The 23,862-nt window shown below is 45.6% G+C and overlaps 1 protein-coding gene across 3 annotated transcripts in view; it reads left to right on the top strand.

Annotated features, from left to right (window-relative positions):
* Positions 1–23,862, top strand: part of utrn (utrophin) — a 126,976-nt gene that overhangs the window by 63,904 nt on the left and 39,210 nt on the right. For all 3 annotated transcript variants that reach the window (XM_037450241.2, XM_037450244.2, XM_037450243.2), the window contains 5 exons: positions 12,242–12,414; positions 13,667–13,823; positions 20,155–20,284; positions 21,889–22,157; positions 22,972–23,118. In XM_037450241.2, coding sequence (XP_037306138.2) covers positions 12,242–12,414; positions 13,667–13,823; positions 20,155–20,284; positions 21,889–22,157; positions 22,972–23,118 — 876 coding nt within the window. The remainder of the gene's footprint in view (positions 1–12,241; positions 12,415–13,666; positions 13,824–20,154; positions 20,285–21,888; positions 22,158–22,971; positions 23,119–23,862) is intronic.

Genomic DNA, 23,862 nt, shown 5'->3' with positions numbered 1-23,862 from the left:
ATAACTTTAGTAAAGCAGGATAGTGAGTGTATGGCGAGGAGTCTGGTTGCCTGGTAACAGAACTTCACATTTTTTTCCACTTGTTAACTAGACGCGACTGCATTAATGCCAACCCACTAAAAAGAATCCATTTCATGAGGAAGCTGCTGCCCCTTGTTAATTATTGCTCTATATGCCAATTGGCTAGTACTTTGCACTTCATTATAGTGGTGGGTAAACATCCTTTTTGTCGACACAATAACACCAACAACACATTCGGTTGGGATAATGAGGTTCTGCTGGTACGTCCGTTAATGGACTTTTCCCGACACGTTGATGTTATATTTAAAAAAAACATTTAGTCGTTTGACGGTATGACTCGCCTATCCTTAGATATTTTAGTGCGACTACTAGCGTCTAATATATCTTATCTTTTTTTTTGTATTTATAAATGTCTCACTATATTTTCTAATTCTCTTAATTCTGAACCCCTCCCCCGCTCTGGCTCCTCAGTGATGGAAGCAGATGCTGTTTGTCCGTTAACTGCAATCCCGCATGCCCTCACACACCATCCACCATGCGATCTATCCCAACCCCCCCCAACTGCCCCCACCCCATCTCGCAGATTAGCTGCATGACCCTCCGGTTGTACTGGTGAGTTCAAAGGTGAAACCTCAGACGTTTGTTTGACAGTCGGTTACATTTTGCCCCGATTCCTACTTTAAGGTTTTAAAGTGTAACCAAGTTGGAAGACGGTGTGTTTTCATCCCTTTTTGTTTATATCTCATCTTACTACGTGAGGAGTGGATGTGCACAAGGAAGGAAGGGAACTTGTGAACTGCTGATGAAAAGGCGTGTAACTTGAGAACAGATTGATGTAACAGCATCAGTCTTTGTGTGCTTATACACCGAAGAGGCGGATCCTCAAACTCGGTCGTGTCCAACAGTGTGTGGCCCCTCGAGGTCTCATTTACTGCCTGCCAGTTTTTTCTCTTATTTCTTCCCTCTTATTGGCCATGCACGGTCCCAAAAGTCCCTCAAAATGTGTGGGTAGAATAAAAAGGATCGTCACGGCCCATTTGTTGTATAGTTGTGAAAATGTATGCATCCACTAATGAGAAAACTGGTAACTACAGACTTTAGAATATAAAGATCCCATTAGGACCAACTCATGAAGCGGTTTGAGGTGTCAAATCCTGTTTCATGGCCATATCGCCGTATAAATAATTAATTTTACTTCTACACTTTACTTCTTTAGTTTCATTTATTTTTTTAACCTTCGAAGGTCACTGCACTGGAATTTTGGAAACCGAACATTTCTTTCTCAGGATTTCCACTGTGAAGACAGATGACAGATGACATTGTTCCAAACTAGATCTCTTTTGCATCACAGCTTTTCCAATGAATGAATTGGGTAGCGGGTGAATGCATGCCGCCACACTGACATCTGTGATGTCCGTGTCTTACTTTTTTAAGTAAAGTTATCACACAAACTTACCGAGAGCGAGGATGTTTGTCTGCACCTAGCTGTTAAAGGCTTTTATCCCCAATATGTGTCAGATTATATATAACCTGTCTCATCCTCGCTTTTAGCCCGTAGTAGTCCTTAATCACTCGCATTTTGTCTCCTCTTGATAAAGATGCTAAAGCGGTTTCCTTCTTTTTGGGGCCCATCAGTTATTGCAGCAGAGTGAATGTGCAGAAGTCGGTCTGTGCCTCCGTTTCACGTGTGACAGTGTCCACCTCGTCAGTATCAGGCACAAGTTGTAATTTCACTGTGAGGGTCGTGTGAGGTGATGAAGCATTTCACCTGCCGACAGGAATCCCTTTGAATAGTTTTTCTTTCAAATCTTATCATTAAATCAGGCACATCAAAGTATCAGGACAACGATCGTGACAGACAGCGTTGGAGATTCTTAAGGACTTTTTGAACTTCATGTTGGGGAAAATGTTTTTGCTTGTTGGTTGTTTTGAGGTAGTTTAAGAGCTCAGGGAGAGCTGCCGAGCCCTGAGGCAGACTCCTCTGGACTTCCAATGGAGGGGTGGATGCTGCTGGTGGTCCTGATTCTTCCCTGTGGAGGGAGTAGAAGCACAGGCAGGTCAGGAGTACGCCGGTGAGGCCACTAACCACCCGGACCTGTGTGGTTGAGATGGGAGAAAAATGGACAAAGATGATTCATTTAAGAAAAAGAACATTGCTTTTCTCACCTATGAAAAGGAGACATGTACCTCTAGGGACGAGGAGCTTAGAGAGAGGGAGAGAATGCATTTGGGAAAACACCGGAGCAAGTCTCTCCTTTCAATTTTCTTATTTTCACCTGATGCCCAGTGGAGTTGAAGCGGCTCCCTGTTGGTCCGGAGGAAGTAAATCGAGCTGAAGCCTCCACGCCTTGTGCTAAATTGTTGCACCGCGCAAACCCTCTCTGGGGAGGAGAGTACTGTACCCGGACGCCACTCATCAAAACTTGTAATGGACTCCCAGTGGGAGGCTGAATGTGAAAGTCATACACATCGGCAGCAGTAGACTGAGATAAAAAGAGAAAGAAATGAGCTCCTGCTTTCTCATCTGTTGTGAATCTGATGGATTACAAACCATTAAATGAGTCATTGCAGGGGACGGGACGAAACCTCCCGCCCCGAGTCCCGCTTGAACGATTCCCCGAAAGCCCTTAACCTCAGCGGGACAGAAAACACGGACGCAGGCCTGGACAGCTCTCCTGGGAAGGGCGTAGGAGAGCGAGGGGGAGGAGGTGGTGAGCAGGAGAAGGGAGGACGACCTGTGGACGTTGGGTACCTCTCGCTCACCTCGCTCGAGCAATAAAAAAATAAAAAAAGAAGACGAGTGGGATGAAATGGAGGTGCAGAAAGTGAGAGTCGAACGGGAGAGGGAGGAAGAGGAAGAAAGTGCGGTCGGTGTTGACGTCAGCAGAGGAGGAAGACGAGGGGGGGCTGTGAGTGGTGGAGAGGAGGAGCGCGTGGCTCAGCGCACACTCATGCGCCCACCGTGTCAGCGGCATGGCTTCCACCTCACAGGCGTTTCACACTCTTACCGCGCAGCCATTGAACTCGGGCGGCTTTGTTTTTCCTTCTGGCCCGTGGGCATGAATCCAATAGTTTTTCTTTTTTTAAATCTCCCCTGGGTCTGAGTGAGACACCTAGAAAGTTATCACAAGGCAGAGCGCTGGATCAGAAGGGAAGGTTTGGCATATTCTGAGCAACAAACCTTTACTAAACTTTTTTTTTTTTTTTTTAAACAGCGGTGAACCACCGTGATGTACCGAACATGATCGTCCTTATCTTACCCATCCACTGCTCACTGTCATCTTCTCACACTCGCTTGTTTCCATGTCATCGCTGTTTTCTCTTTTTGACATTTCTTTCAGTCTCAGCCGTCTCCTTCGCTCTGTTTGAATTGTTCCCACAGTCAAGTCTCCTCCTGGAGTTCCCCTCCTCTTGACCGCCCGTTCACCTTTAAATCAAAGCCTGTCTGGTTGAATACCGCCTTAGTGTCCTCTGTTTGTTTTTACACTTTTTCTTCTAGTGCCTTTTTTCGTTTTCTTTGAGATGTTTTCTGATATAAAAATGACTGTGACAGCGTAGCTGGATGTTTCCCTTCAACTGTGGCGTTGTTGTGAGTCCCACCCAGCTGCTCGCCCCCATGGGACCGGACAGGAACTCTGCCTGTACCACCACGCACGCACACTCACGTAGACACGTTAGAATGTGATTTTTTTTTTTTTTTAGGTCATGGAAATCGAAATCATCTGACTTCTAATAGCCGCGGCTGGTTCTCTGTACGCTTGATTACATTGATGTTTTTTTGGCTTGTGGTCATTGATCCAACCAATGTTCAATCAACGAGAACTGTAATATTTGTATGGATTTTCACTGTAACGAAGCTCTGATTGTCACGCAGACATCCCCTTTAGATCCGAGCCCGTTCATCCATCAGATCGATGGAGCGCTTAATTGAGGTTGCCTGGAAACTGTCCGATTATTTTTATTTTTTTTCTCATAGCGCTCAAACCTCAAGCGTTTTTTTTTACACGTGGGGTCACTACGACCAGGACCCTCTCCACAGAACACTGTGAACTCAATAAACACCAGCGCTGGACAGCAAGTCTCTAACTTCAATATAATGCGGTTGAAAACAACACGTGAAGAGCAGGGCCCCTTTTTTTCCACCGCGTGCAGAAACTTTAAGGTCCTCCTATTAAAAAAAGCTCTGAATGGTGTTTTTGTTTTTGCTCTGTTTTGTCGCCTGGAGGCAGAGATGTGGTGCAAGTCAAGGAGGAAATGCAGGGCAGAATTAATATTGAATTAATATACCCCCCCCCCCCCCTCCCTTTAAACGCATACTGAGTTGATACAGCGTGGCATTACAGAGGTGTGGGTGGTAGCGGAGATGTTGATGAGTAGTTCACAGGAAAGCTCGTGATTACCGGGTGCATTCTGGGGGCTGTTATCGGAAAACTGCAGTGGAATGTTTCTTGTGTGTGTGTGTGTGTGTGTGTGTTTTGGGAGAACCTGGCAGGAGGATTTGAACACACCCTTTCCCTCGTCTTTCTGTTGTCTCTTGTCCCGACGCAAAGCGTTCAAATGATGAAAAACTAACCTAATGAGCCGAGGTGTTCCCTGAATACTTCCCTTCCTGAGCTTTCTACTAATGCTGTCCTTCTCCCTTTCTCTTTATTACTTCTCATCATTCTCTTTTTTTTTCTTCTGCTATATACATTTTTCTTGAGGGCCCTCTGTGTGTTGCACAACATATTGTCAGCTTTAGCTTATCTATCGTCACTCATCCCCCCCCCCCACCCCTCTCGGCTCCATCCAGGGAGGTCTTAGTTATGACTCGTGATGGTTGATTATGTTGACGTAAGCTTGCACCCCCCCCACCCGTGTTTTTATCCACACTGTGGTTTTCTAAAGCGGGGAACTGCACTTTGTTAGCTCAGCGGTCTTAATTGGTGCAGTCACATGACCTTTTGAGTCCCGTTGCTCCCCCGTCACACGCAACAGGGGGCCAGCTCCCACCTCGGCCTGCTGTGGAGGCAACGGCGGCTTCAGGAGCGGTGACATCACTGTGACTTTTTGTTTTTTTTGTTTCTTTCGTGCTGACTGACCACCTACCGCGGCCCAGAGCTTCTGTTCCCGAGAGGCACGACACTTCAAAGGGTCTCGATGACCAGAGAAAACGGAGGGGGGGGGGGGGGGGGGGGGGAGTCGTGCTGGAGGGAAGCCATGAAAAAAGGGAAGAAATGTTTGAACAGTAGTGGCGGCAGATAAGAACTCAGAGGGCCTGTAGCAGCCTCTGGTTTGAAAATCCAGTTATGGGAGCAACTACTTTACTAAATTTAATGAATGGAAATCCTTTAACTCGAAAAGGGGTTTTATCTGGCAATTTATTACTTCTTCTGCTTTTTGGTGACCTCGGTTTCAATTCTGAATTGTTAAGTTTCACTACTTGAGGTGTTTATGAAATCCAACTCCAGCTCCAGGTGTTCATAAGTGCATTATGTATGCAATCACTTTTGGATTACTTTTGACTTTGCCGTTTCCATTACAGTTTACTATCTTTGTTTCAAGGAGTTCTCTCGACTCACGATCTGCCGTTCAGTTGACACACAAGTCAACAAGTCTAGATTTAGACAGTAGATCCTCCACTTGAGTCATGTGTAAAGCCTTTGTACGTACGTGTATATTTATAATACATACAGGTCGGGTGATTATTTCTGTGGGAGACGCACAGGATGTGAACAGCTGACGCACGCATGCTACGGAACCACTTCGTCGATGCTGTTACACCCAGCGGACTACTTCCCTCCATACTTCCTCCACCATTCAAACGGCACGCTGCACTGACCTTGTGTTGATAAAAGCAAAGAGGGTTCTGAGTACCGAAGCCATTATTCTCTCCGTAATCGTGTTTTAAAAAAAATAAAATTATCAGGCGTTTATGTGAAGCGCCACTTATTTGTAGAGACCTACTACTACAGCGTAATTGCCAAAGTTACCATAAAGAAGTGTGTGTGTGTGTGTGTGTGTTATTTTGGTTGAAGAGCACTAGTTCCCCAAAGGACGGAGAGCTCTTTCATCTTCTTACACCCACTGTGATTTGTTCCACAGTTTGAATGGGCAGCAATGAAGAACTACTCCAGCATTCACATACTGAGTATACAAACAAAGTGTGGGGGGGCCCCCCCCTAATCTCCCCAGATGGGTGCCTCCCTCCTAACAGGAAGGGGAGTGCCAGTGATTACCTTGGGGCACAGGAAGTGCCTTTATTGGGGAGAATTACAGTGGAATGCTGCAGCTGCATTGATTTTAGTCCGAGGGGCAGGAAGTCAGGATCAGATAGGATCGGATGGGTCGCATTGATCCGACCTTTGCAGACTGGCTGTGTTTGGGCGGCCATGTTTTATTTACATGTTTGTTTGTGATACGGCGATACGGCGGCCCGACTTTATTTAGACTGTACAGCCTCCCTCTTAGCGTCCTAACTCTTGCGTATCCTCGTCTCTTGTTTGGTTAAGATCGTTGAATAGTGTCCCTTCCGTCTGTGGATGAATAAAAGTAGCCTCTCTTTTCATCACTCACAACCTGAATCATTTGTCCCGAGGTGTCTATACTTGAACCGGTCTCAATCTATTTTCTGCTGAAGAAATAAGAAGTTTGTGCAGCTTCACGGGTTCATAACCCGGACTCGTACAAAATGTCCCGCTCGGATGTTTGTTCATCCGCTCTGTTATCCTGATTTTACACCGCAGAAATTCTTGAGTTTCCAATTAAATATCTCAACCTTTTATTTCCTCAAGCTTCAATTCCTACCGGCAATTAATTATAGGCAGCTATGTCTTTTTCTTGTATTTTCTTTTTCTTTTCACTCTTCCCCACATAATCTTTCTCTCTCTGATGACTTTTTTTATTTATTTATCATGTAACTCCGTCAGTGCCTCTCTCCTCACTCATTCAGTCCGGAGGGATTGGAGCCGTTCCATTCTTCCCCGTGTAACGCTGGTAATCCGGTTAGTTTTAGTACTGTGGCCCAACATTAACCCCAACGTCTTCCTCCTTAAGCTCCACATAAGAGCGTGTTTCCAGCCTCAATAAGTCCCTGTTTTTGTGACTGATAGAAGTTGAACATGTTTCGCAAAAAGGTTGTTTCATCACTTCTGGTCTCTGCTTCCACGCATTGTTTAATTAGTTATGCTTGTCAAATGGACCAATTCCTGCCGGTTAATTTCACATCATTCGCTGGAAAGCCCCTTAAATGGTATTTATGTGTCAGCATAGATCAGAAAATGCTGTTTAAAGGGCCTCCACTATGTAAATATGTTAAATTAGCTAAGCACTTCAAAGTCTTTCTCATATGAATATGCAACGATGTATTGTATCTTCTCTTTTTTTTTTCTCTCTCTCTCGACAGCCATCTGTCTGCATGTCTTTGATGCACACCACATGTCTGCCCTGCTGTTCAAAATGCCAACACAACGCTGCACTCAAACAGGCGCACAAACACCTCCGCTTACAGGTTCACCATATGGATTGCATTTTTGTGTAATTCTTTAACATTGCCCCATAGACAACATCGCCTACACTCTAAGAGGCATCCCAGCGCTCCCCTAATCCTCCCCACCTGTGCACCTGAGCTGTAACCGGCTTCGGCTCATTGGTTCCTGGAGTTGAACTTTTAAATAGGAGCAGTCATAGAAAGTTCCTGAACATTTAAAACGCATGAATGATGTCTTCTGTCCTTTGTCCTTTTTAACACAACAGCCGTATTTTCATCAAACCTGAGAGAGTTTGGTTCCCGTTCCCTCTGCCCTTCGCTTTCTATATTTTGATCCACTTTTCCATTTTTTAGCGCATCGTACATTTGAATACTTTTCAAACTATTAAATTCCATATGAAGCCCTCACTGTAAACGTTCCTCTGTGTGCCAATGCTCGCTGCCCCCACAGGCCTCAGGAAGTGGGCGTGTCGTGTGTTGAGTTAGTTTAAGGGGGGGTGGGGAAGAGAGCGAGAGAGAGAGAGAGAGAGAGAGGGAGAGAGAGCTAGAGAGGGAGGTGGGAAGGTAGGCAGAGGAGGGGAAAGGGAGGGTACTGATCAAAGAAATAAACAGCTGTGCAAAAGAGCGGGTGGCCGGAGAGAACGAGGGCCACAGAGGAAGAGGAGAGAGGGACGTGGACACCAACCTCCAGGGTGTTTGTGTGAACCCCCCCCCCCCCCCCCCCTCCCGCAAAGAAAAACCCAAAGAAGGAACGTAACTTTTCATGGAAGTTTCCAGGTTCAAGGGGAGCGCTGCTGCGGTGCTGGGGGGAGAGAACAGGGTGACAAACCAATCGACCTCTCCTCCCGCTCAAGAGGCAAAGAGAGGATAATCGTCCGAGCTTCGCCTCCTTCGGGATCGAGGCGCCTGCGAACACGTGGCGAAGAAGAAGGAGGCATTCTCTGACTAAGTGGCCCAGTCATGGCAGCGATTAGCAGGGTGTGACGGAGTCAGACCAGGCCGGGGTCGGAGAAACCAAAGTGGCGAGGCAGACACTGAGGTGACTCTGTCTCTCTGAGCCTGTTACCTTTTTGCTCAAAGGGGGAGGAGGGGGGGGGGTGACCGAGCTGCGGGACAAGAGCGCTCTTTATCCGAGCGATCGAGAGCAAATGCCGCAGCGCCGCCCCGGGTTGGACTGCTGGACGCGGTTCAAGCCTTCGTGGCCCCGAGGGGCCGTGCAGGGAGGGAAGTACAGCAGAGTGGAAGGAGCCATTCGGAGGGTCCGCATCGGGCCCCTCGAGACACAACGCGTTATCTCCCTTCTGCACACGTCCGACCTAAGACTCGTTGGAGCCCTCCTCGTGTTTTAGTGGCCCAGTCGGCGGCCGGAGGAAGCCAGCTGCCCGCCCCCCCCCCGGCCTGCAGGGTGGCCGTCACCCAAACTCTGAGCCCTGCTGCCTTTCCAAAGAGGATGCTACGAACATGCGGCGGGATTGGGCGAGCACACGCACCGCCACGCGTGCCCAAGTGCTGCCGGGGCGCGTGTGAAGGACGGCAACCCGAATTTCACCCTCTTGCTTTTGAACTGATCACCACAGCCGGGTCTCTCCTTGGTTGGATTGTAGTTTGTCCGTACTTGGGGCTCAGTGTTGATCCAAGCCTCCAGCTCCAAGGCACCCGCTGGCCTGCGCCGGCTCCTCGGCGACCTTCCACCCCGTTGACAGTAGAGAACACGTAGGCACTGGAGGGAGAGGGAGGAGCCTGTGCACACGCTTCGCCATGATTGGCTTGAACTTCAGCTTGCAGGAGCTGCTCAAAAGGCTCGAACAGGTACATGTGTACCCGGCTCACCGGATCTGGTCTCACAGGAGTGGTTTTTGACACCGTGAATACAATCCCAGTCGCCATTGATTCTTCATCTTGTGTTTGTAGTTTCTAATGTAGTCAGCTCTATAGGGTCTCAACAGTCATTATTGTTTTCATTAAAGTGGAATAATCTATTCTGGCCTGCTTTGCAAGGTATTAGAGAGCACTGCCATGCAGAGAGAGAATTAGTATAGAATGAGACCCACAGCCTTGGATCAGGTCTAATTTGTCAAAGCGGGGCTTTAAAGTAATCATGTTAATTAAAGGAAAGCAGCAAACACGGCTTCGCCCACTGAGGGTTGTTGGTCAATCTGAAATACTTATTTAGGGCAAAATTATCCTTAATAGGAAATTGTGTTTGTTTGACTTCAGCCACAGCTTGTGTGTGTTTAACACTTTTATTTTTCATGAAGCTCAGAGTAAAAATATGGATACATCACCTTTTCCCTGTCTTTGATATCTTGAGAGCCACAAGCTATTGGTGTAAATTTCAGAATATTTCGACAGGACCGAACAACCCATATTGAGTTCATTTCTGTCACCCGTTACACGTGAATGAATCATAGAATGGTGGCAAACGGAGACCTTTGTGTAAACCGGGATACATAAACCACCGGCTCAGAGTAGTCTTTCATTGGGAGGGATGAAATCTAAAGGGAGCGAACGCGTGTCACACATCCAGTGGAGGCAGAAGTGCTAAAGAAAACGAATAAGGAAGCACTCTGGTAATGACTTGAAACCCGGCCAGCTGGCTCAGCGACAGAATGACGCTGTCTTTCGCTCTTTGTCCGTCCTCCTGTCTTTCTATAACTATACGTCTTTCTCTCGCTTCCCCCGTCTTTCGCACAGTGTCTTTCTTCTTCTGCCTCCCTGTGTGTCTCTCTGACTCTCTGAGTGTGAGGCATTTGATTTGTGTCAAAAGGCCAGCTGGTGGTGATCCTTGCAGATCACCGTGGAGCCTTTGCTTCAGCCTTTGTGAAATGACTATTGGCATTCAGTGGATTGCAGCGCGGTGCCTCGGATGACTGTGGTAATTTATAGTTGTTCTCAGAGTAGTTGGGTTTTAATGCAGCTGGATTGCATTTTGTCCCATTTGAAATAGTTTGGCATAATGATGATATCAGTTACAATATATCAGGTCAAATTTCTGTATCTGGAATAAGTGACAATATTCCCATCTTTACTAAATACCTTTCATGTTTACTAAATAACAATTCAGTGCTTTTATATATTTGTATATATTTGTTACAAGTTGTTTTAAAAAGTGGGCAACGTTAAGATGGAGTCTGGTTTTGTCTTTCAGATAAAATAATGATCCCAGTCACATCGGCAAAGTGAGGCACACAGCTTACAAATTAAGCACCTGGCATCGCTTCGGTACTCTGTATCAACACCCAGAGAGCAGATAGGGCTTTTGGTATTGCAGCTCGATCAGTTCATCTCTAAACTGCACTTGCCGAGAGGCTCAGACGCATCCAGCATCTCAGCTCCAGTTACTTTGTGTCGTACACCATCATTTTCAATAATGTGTCTGTGCCTTCGTTTAATAGCCTTAAATCCCTTGCTGATGGGTATGTTTCTGTCTATATTTGCGGGATAATAGGGCATTCCATTACTGTATTTTCTTTTTAATATATGCTATTTGTGTCACATTTTTCAAGCACATTGGATTAAGGCATCCGATATGCAAACTGAATAATTTTTGCTTAATTCACTGATTTGTGAAAGCTGAGAACATTGCAATATTAATAACTTGTTGTTGGTAATTGTAAATATTTCTTGATACTGCAGAGACTACAAGAAAACAGTCCCGCAGCATTTTTTAAGAGGAAAAGCTTGATTTGCTTTCAGTGGTTTCCAATCTGTAATGCAACAACGTGACGGATACGCGAGCAACATCTGCAGGCTCTGAAGAAGGGTCATTTCACACACACACTGACCGCGCTCTTTTCTATCAGCATACATATGTATGCTATGTGCCTCATTACACTTCTCTTATCAACACTCATTTCTTTCCATTTGCAAATCGGTCTGCGTGCTGCAGGCAGTGTTTCACTCAGCCATGTGCTTTTGGAGTCTTTTCTTTATCTGCAGTTCAAACGGGTTGAACTGAAGGGAGTCCCACTAGAGAGCGAGAGTGAGGGGAAAATGGAGCAGTTTTACACATCTAAAAATAAAACATTTGACAGGATCCTCTTCTTGCGTCATACCCCCCCCCCCCCCCCACACACACACACCACACACACCCCCACCCCTCCTCCCCTCCCCTCACCCACTACACCCCTCCCTCTTGTGGGTCTGTGCACGCGCACACAACACAACAGTAACGCACTCCCTTTGAGATGTGATTGTGTAATAATGCAGCCTCGTTAAGGACACTTAAAAATAGTACTTTATCACATTGTAATGTAATTGCATCTCGCCGCCGGAAGCACACACACACACACACACGCACATTTGCAGTGTTTTGGGATAGCACTGCAATCCACTAGTATTGCATACTGTATCCCAGCATGAAATTATCAAAGCTTAATTTGGCGATGCCCTGGTTTAACCTCGCGCAGCATTAGTACGGAGGCAGACTGCCTCGGGACTCGCTTTTTGGTTCGAGTAGGCCTCGGAAGTCAGCGAAAGGGTAGAAGCTTAAATCTTTTTAGTCAAAGAGTCAAAAAGCACCTTGAAGACATTTCATAAAAATATAAATAAACTTCTCTGCCGCCTGCAGAGTTGTGTGCGGTAAGCTTTGAACTCCCTCAAGAGCAGTCCTCATGACAAAAACTTTTTTTTTGTCCAAACTTTGGATGATTTTGTCACTGACTGCCCTCAACTCGCAGAGACCACAGTTTCCCCCTAAGAAATGTTTCCTTGTGACAATTCTTTCTCTTTTTTTTGTCTGTGTATTTGCAGGACATCCAGGCTGAGATTGATGCGCACAATGACATCTACAAGAGTGTGGAGGGAAACAAGTCAAAGATGGTCAAGGCTCTGGGCAGCTCAGAGGAAGCTGTGTTCCTCCAACATCGACTGGATGACATGAACCAACGCTGGAGCGACCTGAAGGCCAAATCTGCCAATATCCGGTCAGTAGAACTTCCTCCAATGCTTAAAACTAAAAGTTTTTTAGTGGTCAAGCAGCTTAGATGGTTTATTTCTAGACTCTTGCTGCAGAGGGGAGTGTCTCAAATATAATTCTCACATTTCGAATGCAAAAAAACGTGTAATGCACGTCTGAAACACCAAGCAACCAAAAAGCCAGACATATTTTAAAAATACACATTGAGTTTCGCTCTTCAACAAATCTAGAGTTTGTTATCTAGAGCAAATCCACTCTCAACTGATGATATGTCTGTCAACTGGGGCATGCACTGTTGTCCGCTCCCATGTCTTGGATTCATGGAAAACCCCACGATACCTACTGCATGTTGTGGAATGCTCAAATGGAGGGTTACAGTAGCTCATGTGCTCCACATGTACACCGTGAAGCGCAGGGATGAGAATCGGCTCCAAAAGGACATGATGGTTGCCACGGTGGCGCATAAACATCTGAGGACAGAGACAATGCCGCGTCAGCTGGCACCTCGGATTAAAGTAATTAAGCGTGGCGATGCGCAGGGTGACCAAAGCGAAGGTGGAAGTGAAGTTGACAGGGCCAGATGGAGATGAAGACAACACGCAGGGGAAGCAGCAGAGGAGCACAACAAAGCTTCAGGGACGAGGGCAATGGTTAGAGAGGCTGCAGAGGGGAAACAAGAGAGAAATAGATGGTGAGAGATCAGTTTGTGTGGGAGACGGGGCACCAGGTTTGTTGATTGCATATAGCCCATTATGCCTTAATTGCTGTACATGTGTAATTATGGCTAACTCAGCGAGACGCAAGAGGAGGTCTCTGCACACTGTGTTCAGGAACTACATGCCGAGAGGAGAGAAACTCGAGTGCTTATCAACACATATTGCATGCATGCTACCACCCGCACTATTACCATCCAACTGTGTTCCCGTTTATGACTACAATCTACCAATCGAGTGGTCAGGGATCACGTTCTTTCGGGGCTTCTGTAGTAATACAGGCTTCTTTATTATGAAGATTTTTATTTTTTGGTGTCATACCAGGTGAGCTGGGCTCTATTCTTACAATACAATCAGTTTCTCTTCAAAATAAAAGAATGTCATCGCTTTGGTGTGAATAAGTCAGCCTTTAACCGGAGTACATTTATTTTTCGAATCTGTCTCTTAGATGGACAGCTTTATGTGCGTTCCAGGCTGTACGAGGCTCAAAAGTGAGAGTTGGAAACGCAAGCGGTTCGTTAATAGCATGAGCGTGTGTGTTGGCAGAGCCCATCTGGAGGCGAGTGCTGAGCGCTGGTCTCGTCTGCTGGGCCTCCTGGAGGAGCTGTGGAGGTGGATCTGCGTGAAGGATGAGGAGCTGGCCAAGCAGATGCCAATTGGAGGGGATGTCCCCACCCTGCTGCAGCAGCAAAACCACTGCACGGTACGTTCTGTGGCCACAGGCTCATTACTACATTCACTGTACCGTGTCTCTCTTTGTTTTTTTTTTTGTCCAATGGTTTAAGCATTTATTAACCATGTTATAAAGTCCCTTCTTTAATAAGCCCACCAGGCTATAGTTTTATTTTGCTTCATTTTTCTTTAAAGCTCTTTGGCTGTGTGCTGACTTACCTCAACTGTGCAGTTTTCATCCGGCGGATGAATTAAAACCACCCGAGTGGGTTTACAGCCCCTTTAAAGTCAAAGGCAACTGGATGACTGAGAATTTAAATTAGCACCATGCTGATAACCTTACTAGGACCTAATTATATCCGCTCACATCAGTCAAATAAAACCAAGCGATCGTTCAATCAAATGATTCACACCTGTGACGTCCTGCTTAATTGAGAACGACTCCCAGACTAGACTCTGCTAAACAAGGCTGGATCAGCCCGTCCAGCCTAAAGAAACTTCAGGTCTGGAACAAGGTGATAAATGCAGGCAGCTGAACAGTTCTTTATAGTGCTGGTGCAAGTGATCGGGGACATTCGGCCACTGTGGGGCTGATCACCCCCACATCATTTATACACATACAAATACATCACATTTGTGTATATGATGCTTACTACACTTACACAACTTGTGACAGGGGACCAGGACGTTCACCGCGGTGTGCATACCGTATGGATCCCGGTGTGTGTGAGTGTGTGTCATCAGTCGCTTTCCAAGAGAGCTGAAATAAGATACGTCCTTTATGAGGAGTGAATACTATGAAACGCTCCTCAATGCTAATACACGGATGGAGAAGAAGATGAGGTAAAGGAAATGAGACTATTTTTAAAAGTCTTGAAACTTGAAAGGAGTATTGCATCTTATCCTAACCCCCAAAAAGATACAGGAACTAAGACCAATGTTAGAAAAAATAACTTTTTTGCAGCCTCTAATTTCAAAGACGATAGATTGAGAGTGGCAGATAACTGATCTATTGTAGGGACGGAGTGGGGTTCTGCATCGGCAGACAATCAATTTCTTGGCCGGCTGTAATGCCTGCTAAGTATATACTTTTAATCATTGAATGGGTCATCATCATTCAAAAGAAGAACTGATTATGTAAAAGTTTTTTTCCCCCTCATAATCATGGCTAGAATCTTATATCATTAAAACAATTCATGCCAGTATAATTCCAGACCACTGTATCCAGGGACAAAAAACTAAAAGGATCATTATGAATTCATTCTGTGAAGCAAAGAGATTCACAGAATATGAATTTAAAAGTAAAAGGGCCGTGTTCATGTGCGAGGTTATGGGAAGATGGATAAATACTACCTGCCAGTTATGACTCAACGAGTTCCAGTTCTGTCTGATTGATCCGTGAGACGACTGCCCAGGTTAATCAAAATGTGTCCCCTCAGGTGTGTGAGATGATACCGAGGTGTCTTGTTCTCAGAAAACTGACCCCAAAAAACATCATCATCATTCGGGGTCCTTTCGATAAGCGATGTGACTGCGAGCACACAGTAACCGCAGGAGAATACAATCTTCTCGCATCTCTACTTGCGCCGCCCTTTTTCTCATTAGCCCCTCGCCGCCCCTCCGTCTCCTTTGTGGCTCTCCCCGGCCTTCGCGTCTCCTTCGCGCACCGTCCTTCCTCTCGCTCCGTCCTCTCTCTCCATTTCCTTCGTTCGTTCTCCGGGTCCTTAGCTTTGAGAACGCCGGAATGGGGAATAATGAAACGTGGGAGTTGAAGGCCCCTCTTTTCATTTGGACCACGTTACAGTGCATTTTCCCTGCGCTCCCCTCCTTGTATTCTTAATAGTTTGGCCTGAGGGTCTTGCCGACCCTGAGAGGGATGAGGGGCCTGAGCGGCACAAAGAGCGCCGGCTCTTTGAACACGTCGTGCACCATTAGATGCTTACACAGACGCGCACGCTATTCCCCTGTGCTCACGCACGCACACACACACACTAAGTCACTCAGTGATGCACAGCTTCCCTCTTGATGCGATGCTGGGCATTGGGATTTGAAATTTGAAATGGGTATGGATGCTGTACGGAGAGCTTAGAAGGGCTAAGTGGAAAAACCTGTCTGTTTCCCCCCAACACTTTTTCTCCTGGGAGATAAAAAGGGAAGGCTAAGCCACTCTACCCAACAGAGAGAAACGGATATCGCTGTTATTAAAGAATCTGAGGGGAGAAAAATATGAGAGAGCAGTCGTCCGAACGGTTGAAGAAAGTGATGCGGAGGTTTATACGTGGAAGGGAGAAGGTTATCGGAGGCAGAAACACGGAGCACTTTCCCCCGCCTGTTTTCAGGGTTTTCAGTTCCTAACACAGCTGTTGCCTTTGAATCTGCCTGAGAGCCTTTCTGTTCATTTGGCAACACGCAGGAGGGCTTTAAGTGTGTGGGAGACAGAGAGGTAAAAGGCACTGTCCCTGCTCACTTGAGCGACTTTGTGCTCCTTCCTCTCTATTGATCTGAGCGTGTGTTTTCCTCTACTAAAATGAGCCTAATGGCATCTATTAATTGCACATTCAATTATCCAATAAAAAGCTCTCCGTCAGCATTCTGCTGATTAAACTCATTATTCTCTTCTATTAAATGAACAGCTTCAAGAAACGGGAACAAGGCGACAGGCGCTTGTGGGCATTTTGGACATCTTTTGTCTTTCTGTAACTTTTGTCTTCTCTACACTGTCAGGGATTTTGTGAATAAGTAAGCAGGTAAACTGGCAAAAAGTGGGATTTTATTTCAATTTGTATGTATTCACAGTGGTTTCTTTAGCAGTCTCTTAATATGCTTAATCAGGGGTATACTACTCCAGAGAGCCATGTTAATCATTGTGCCTGCATGATTGATTAGCACCATTTGCACCTGAACAGACAGGTAGTAAAGAAGAATGGAATGAATTAACTTCACCTTATCTCTCAGGAACGGAAGGACATTTCTAAATACTCAATTGCCTCATTTTGAGTAACTTTGGATTGTTTTTCCCTCTGTATTCCTTGCACGGACTTGTGTCCTGGCGGTGTGTAGTCCTGCCTGTTCAGTTCACTTTGCGTTTCAGTGCACGCTTTACTAAATATTCCACCCACTACATCTCAGCAGCATCAACAATCAAAACTTCTACGATCACAGCTAAAATCAATACACACATGTGAAAAAACACCACGGATGAATATCGCATGTCTGTCTGTTTCTGCCCTCAAGTGACTAAGACAAAATACAACAAAAAACAAAAACAAAGACATGAATGAATAAATGCGACAGAATAGTGATAATAAAAGTTACAGAAATAATATGATTTCAAAGTCAATTTCCATTGGGAATTGAAGGTTTTCCCTTTTGCCGGAAGCAAAAGCGCTCAAATCCTTGAAAAAGCATCGCAGTGGCAGAAACGTTGTAAAATTAGAATAACCCCTGCATATTTTAGAGGGAATAATAAAATGACTATGTTGTATTTGGGAGACACATGGATCTCTGGGTATTTTACTCATTTTAAAATGGCTCAGGCTGGAAGCAGTAGATTAGTAGAGCATGTCGGTGGGAATGATTTCAAACGACAACAACAACAACAACATCTACATATCTGTAGCTTTTGGCTATTCCTGAGATAACAGTGGGTGTTAAGGGGAAGGTGTAAATATGTTTGTAGTCACACTGCGGCTACTCTACTGAACAGTTGTAAAGTCTGATTTGGCTCCGACTACAAGGTCAATGATTCGCCTCCACTGAACATTTTTATTTTGAAGTCCTCAGTTTACGGACAGTCTGTTATTTCTTTGAATGGGAGTGAAAACCTCATTTCAAAGGCTCCTCGAGACCCAGTCACGTTCTGTACTGATGTTTACAACAATATATATATATATATATATATATATATATATTGTAGTGCTCCTCTCCGGGGGCATATTTTCCTGCTGAAGTCGCGCAGTGCAGTAATATTTCAGCGAGGCAGAGATGGCCTGGGGAGCGGGAAGGAGGCCTGTTCAGCGGAGCTCAGAAAGTAGCCGTGTTGTGATGGTATCTTATCTCCACGCCGCGTTACGCAATCCCAGACCTGGACGCGCACACACACTCGCAACCAAGGCCTGAGGCACTCATCCTGCATTGTGGGATTGACGGGAGCCTCGTCTTCCTCTGCTTTTCACGAATCACAGTGGCCCCAAACCATATTGTGAAATGCTAAAAAACAACTAGTGAAGCATACGGAACATGGGCCCTTTTAAAAAAAAAAAAACTTTGACAGCCATGTCTTATCACTCATAAACCACCTGGGATTCGCTAAAAGAAAGCATTTTTCTCTACCTTCAATGCTGCACATCTGTTTGATATTTTTCATTTCAGCTTCCTCTGGAAAAGTGCGTCCCTGTGTGTCACTCTGAGGATGTGAGTGCCAGAGCGAAGTGTCTTTCCAATGACTCATTTGAGTGTAGGGAGTCTTTGGAGTCCGTCTGAACTGGAAGCACACAGAGTGGCATGATGACGGACAGAGAGGTTTCTGACACAGCGAATTACTTGGCACTGCTTTCGTTGCCAATGTACCAACCTTCTGTGTCTTTGTCTGTGTATCTTCGGAGCCTGTTGACATTAAACGATGTAATTCTCATAAATGTCACCCTCTATTGTAATATCACAAATAACACCGCATTTATCAAACCGGCGCCGCGTGACATGGTTATTAACATGAGGTCCAATTAAGGTCGATTCAAACCGGAAGGCCATCTGTGATTTGAAATGAAAAAAATATTGCGACATGAGAAAACACATATCGTACTATTTTACTTGCATTAACTCATTATGCAAAGAATATTTTTTAAATAAACCTCGCCACCCTCAATTTGAGCTCTTTTGAAGTCCAATTTAAGCCGCCACCAAATCTGTGAGTGCAAAACAAAAAAAGGATTAAAAAAAAAAAAAGCAAGAAGTTGGTCTTTCCCTTGCGGTCCTCCCAGCTTAGCTCCCCACCCTCCTTTTTTCTTATCTCAATTCCACAAACACCTCTTTTTCTCTGCCCTAATCACCCTTCATTCAGTCTCCATCTCTCCTGGTCCACTCCGTCAGCGACCTGCCTGTTGTTTCCTCCGGGTAGGAAATCAGCGCAAACCATTTATTAGCAGGTTGTGATTTAATTTGTCTTCAGCGGGATGCTCCATTTCAGCACGAGGGCTCCTTTGTTTGCAGGACGCCGTGTGAAATTTACTCCCTGAAAAATAGCTTTGTTATTTTTAAGCAATAAAAAAAAAAGTAGATCTCACAGCCTGCGAGCAGACTGTTACTTCCCACCAGCTCTTCTTTTCTCTCCAGATGGTGCTGCACATACGATCCCGACGCACACGGCGCGTTCGACATCTGCCGCTCAGTGAATGTTGCGTGCAAGAATGCGAAAACCACATTTCCGGGTGTCTCATTTTAGCCGCAATCGCCCGTTTGATGAGTGTGTGAATTCCTCAAAGCGCGTCGCCCCATTTAATCAACTCTCCCCACGGCACCTTTTCAGCCACATCGCCGCCTCCGTTCCCCAGGGGTCAACCGTTTTATTAAAACCACACCAATTATACCCTTACATGCCATCCTTATTCCCTCTGTTTATTCATTCATTTTTTTTTTATCCTGCCATGCTGAGGACATCTTTTTTTCTTTTCTAGCTCTGCACATCTTTTTTTTTTCTACCCTAGGACTTGGAGTGTGTAGCAGATGGCTACATGTGTAGTAATGTGTCTTATCGCAGTGTAAGAAGATGACTAGGATAGTTTCTCTAGCCAACTTTATACTGATAACTGTGCATGGTTGGAGCTCCAAGCAGCTCACTTTGCTCCACAGAGAATTGACCGATGTCCGGTTTGACCCTGAACTCTCGCCCTCGACGGCTCTCTTCCTTCCTGCAGATCTCACGCTCGCTGCCTCCGGGGAATATAGCAGCTCTCTGGGAGTGTTGTTTATCCCACCGCTAGTTTAAATTATCGTTCTCTCGTATTCTTTTGCCATGTTGGTGATTGTGAGGTCATCTTTCGGAAGAAAAGGAAAGTCGGAGCTGATTCAAACGGTATTTCAGTTGGGCGAGCAGCAATCTGGGTGCAACACCTTCTTCAGCAGGTTCATGTGGAGTTCACTGGTGCTGACGAGATTAAAGAGTCAAATATCTACACGTGCCTGCACAGGGGATACGTTAATTAAATGCACTTATCTTTCTGGATGGCTTGTTCTGCCTTCTATCTCTGCAAAAAGGTTTGACTGGATAACGCACACTGTCTTTTCTATTATAATTGTTACAATGTAAAATAGCCGTATGCGTTTATTAGCAATAACCTTTGTATCGCGTTGCATTTCTCCTGCAGATACTACGGTCCGAACTGAAGGAACGCGAGTACTTTGTGATGAGCACGTTGGATCAAGCCCGGATGTTTCTCGCTGACCAGCCCATCGAGGGTCCCGGGGAGCCGCGCAAGACCCTGCAGCCAAAGACAGGCATGTTATCTCCTTACTTAGTAGTGCGATGCATAGTGTGCATTCCGTGTCCTGTGTAGTGTTGCATAACTGTAGTTATGGCCTTTTTTTTAAAGTACAACATTAAATTGAGGGATCGATACCAGATCGTGAGCATGCTATGGACACTTTATTTTTCCATGTGACACACATGGTGCTCGATACATTACGATTGCATGTTTAGTGAGTCAGGCCCAGTAGGTCACTGAAATGTCCTCGTAGAATAGCTTTTAATCAGCTTGGCATACCCGTCGGAATCAGTACACTGAGTACCAGAAAGCACTCAGACATGCACAGCAGGCCTGTCTGGTTGTCTTTAAATCAAACACGAGTGCTTATTTGGGCCAGTTTTAAGGTTAAGTGCTCTAGAGACGCCATTCACTGAAGTCTGAGCTTGTGGTTATGCCAATATCTAACAGGAGGATAAAATATGCAAAGTCTCATTCAGCCTTTTCTCTCGGTCTCTATCGGGTGCGCCGCTGAAGTCGCGGTTAAGTCAGCACATTCCCTTTCAATCTAAAACTCAACTGTGTAAATAATTAAACCTTCCCAAAGGGCTTTGTAGGAGTGTGGCAAGACTTCAGAGTGCAATCCGATAGGCCTGTAGTCTGTGATCTCTGATACGGATATTAAAGTGTCGCCACATTGTATTGCTGATTGCAGATGAGACGTTGTGCTTGTTGTTGAACCAGTGGAGATGGTAAAAGATATCTTAGAGTGACACTTTTTGAACACCGTGTCTCTCTTTTTGCCATTTAGTATATTGACCGTTATTGTTTTGGTTTGTGCACCATGTTATCACAGGCAGCATGACGTTGCTTGTATCCAAGAGGTTCCATCTGCGGTACTTCAGTTGCCTGTTGTGTGTGTGTGTGTGTGTGTGTGTGTGTGTGTGTGTGTGTGTGTGTGTGTGTGTGTGTGTGTGTGTGTGTGTGTGTGTGTGTGTGTGTGTGTGTGTGTGTGTGTGTGTGTGTGTGTGTGTGTGCGCGTGCGCGCGCGCGCGTGTGCGCGTGTGCACAGCCATGAGGAGGGGAGAGAGAGAAAATGAGAGGTGCCACAGGTGAAGATGGTAATCGTGTCACTACCCTGGAGAGAAGACTTTAGACCTCATAAAAGCTGCTCAAAATGGCTATAGACGTTTTCTCCTCTGCCCCCTCGTTTCTTTCCTCTCAGCATCCTCTGTCTCGCTCTTTTTTCTTTTTTTTTATCTCTGAGTTTTCTCATGCCTTCCTTCACTTTCACCCTCACTATAATTGAGATCCTTGTTCTTTATCACCCCCTGTTCTTCTCTTCTTCTCTTGAGTTTTCCTAATTGCCCCAAGCTGAAATCAAACAAGAGGAAAGTAATGTTCAGGAAGAGGGAAACTTCCCAAGAAAGTCCTGCTCAGTAACTTTAGATGTAATTGTATTTTTAATTTACAGAGCTCCATATTTTATAACCTCTTATAATGTTAGAATGATTCTCTTTATCTTTGAATCATAACTTTACAGGTTTCTGGAAATGAAAAATAGCCATTTTGATAGAAAGATTTGAATAGGTATGATTTTTGGTAGAGAGAAAATCAATCCGTCTCCTCTTCCTCCAGACCTCACTGCGGAGGAGAAGGCTCGAGGGTTGGCCCGGGCCATCCGCAAGCAGACCGGCGAGGTGAGGGAGCGATGGGAGCGCCTGAAAGGACACATGGGGGGCTGGCACAGTCAGGTGGAGCGCGGCTTGGAGCGACTCCAAGAGCTGCAGAGCTCCATGGACCAGCTCGACCTGCGGCTGACTCGGGCGGAGGAGGTCAAAGCCACGTGGCAGCCCGTGGGGGACCTGCTGATCGACTCTCTGCAGGACCACATCGACAAGACGGTGGTGAGTGAGTCCTCTGAGTGCCTCCCGCGGCATCTCGGCTCGTTTAACAGCGGAGTGGATCCTCAAGTAGAGGCACAAGCCTGAGACTGCACATCCATAAAAGAAGTCTGCTTTAACACAAGTGAGTCATTTCTGTGAGTTCTCACTTCAAATGGTCCACTTCCCCCGTTTTTCTTTATTTAGAATTTGTTTGATGATTTATGCAGTTCGGTTAATTCCTGTTTGGTTCCAAATGCACTTGTTGTGTCAGAGTGAATTTTGCCAAGGACACCTGGCCAAGAGAAACAAGCAGCACATTTCATGTAAAGGCAGAACAATTACTTCCTAGTAACAATCCATAAACAAAGGAGAAACAGCGGCAGTAAAACAGTCAAAAGTGAAATTTTTTTTTTTAATTTTTTTTTTTACAGCTCTTCCTGACTTAATGATGCCTCCCAGTGGCATAGACAGTCGGGCCATTTGTTTCTTTTAAATCAATGTAGTGTAAGCATCCACTATGCATAAATCTATTTATCTTTAAATAGATCTGGTTTACAACAGTGAAAACACGTCCACAGTATCTGTCACACAACAAAACGTGCCTGCAAAATGGATTTATCTGCAATCCAGACCTAAGTTTAACAAAGTAAACAAGGAAAAATTAAACAGCAATTAAGAGAAACAAAAAAGACCACTTTCTGTTCCTCTGGAACATAATTATTGTTTGTAAAGCACAAACACCACGATTAAAGTGATTAGACAGCCCAAGTCTTGAATAACGACAAATCCCAGGAAATGCTTTGGACCCTGTAACAACGTAAGATTTTCTGTTCAGACCTTCAGAGAGGAGACGGCCCCGTTACGCCAGGACGTCAGAGTCGTCAACGAGCTCTCGGCGGAGCTGACGCCGCTGGACATCCAGCTGTCCTCCACCGCCTCCAGACAACTGGACCAGCTCAACATGAGGTGGAAACTGCTAGAGGTAGCTGAAGTCCTCCTCCTTCGGTTGGAGAAGACGCTTTTTGTCTCACAGCGTTTTGTCCTCGCTTGCCTAAATGAAGGCTGCTTTTCATATAGCTTGGTCCTCCTTACTTCATGTCGTTTCATTCTCCTACTGCCTGCTTGTGAGTTTTTAGTCTCTCTCTCTCTATTATTGTCTTGCTGTATGCATGCTGATTTCTCTCTGTGTCAGTCAGACACACAGGAGACTGAGAGCTGTCCCTCTGCCTGTGTACCTGTTTTATTTAAACGCGGCCCAGAGCTCACTTCCACACTTTCTCTCTGCACATCAATGGACCATATTCTCAGAGAACACTAGTCACGTTCTTGGCTCCCCACGCGTCGCACTGTGTCTCGGTGTCGTCGGTTTTCTCAGAGTGGAGCATGTCTCAGCCCCGAGGGGGAAAGTCGTGGAGTCTGTTTTTGACGTCATCAGATGGGAAGAGAAGTGATGCCGTCTTTTAATTGTGGAGTGCGATCTTTTTCTATTTATTTACGCTTTCATCGGGGCCTCATTGAAACATTGGCTGTGTTTTTCTTGAGTGTTATGTCATCGTTTCTACATCTCCCGTACAGTTGCAGAGGAAGGTGCCTTTGAGGTGCTTGAGCAGGCTCAGCTGGGCGGGGAAGCCCGTGGTGTTTGGTGGTGGAAGGGTTGAATGTAGATTTAATGACCACATGACATCAATTTGAAGGACACATGACAGCCAAAGATGTCCCTGTCATG

The sequence above is a fragment of the Pungitius pungitius genome, chromosome 20 (assembly GCF_949316345.1).
Source record: "Pungitius pungitius chromosome 20, fPunPun2.1, whole genome shotgun sequence".
Taxonomy (NCBI): domain Eukaryota; kingdom Metazoa; phylum Chordata; class Actinopteri; order Perciformes; family Gasterosteidae; genus Pungitius; species Pungitius pungitius.
The sequence above is the reverse complement of the archived record's forward strand: the minus strand, read 5'-3'. Positions and strand labels throughout refer to the sequence as shown.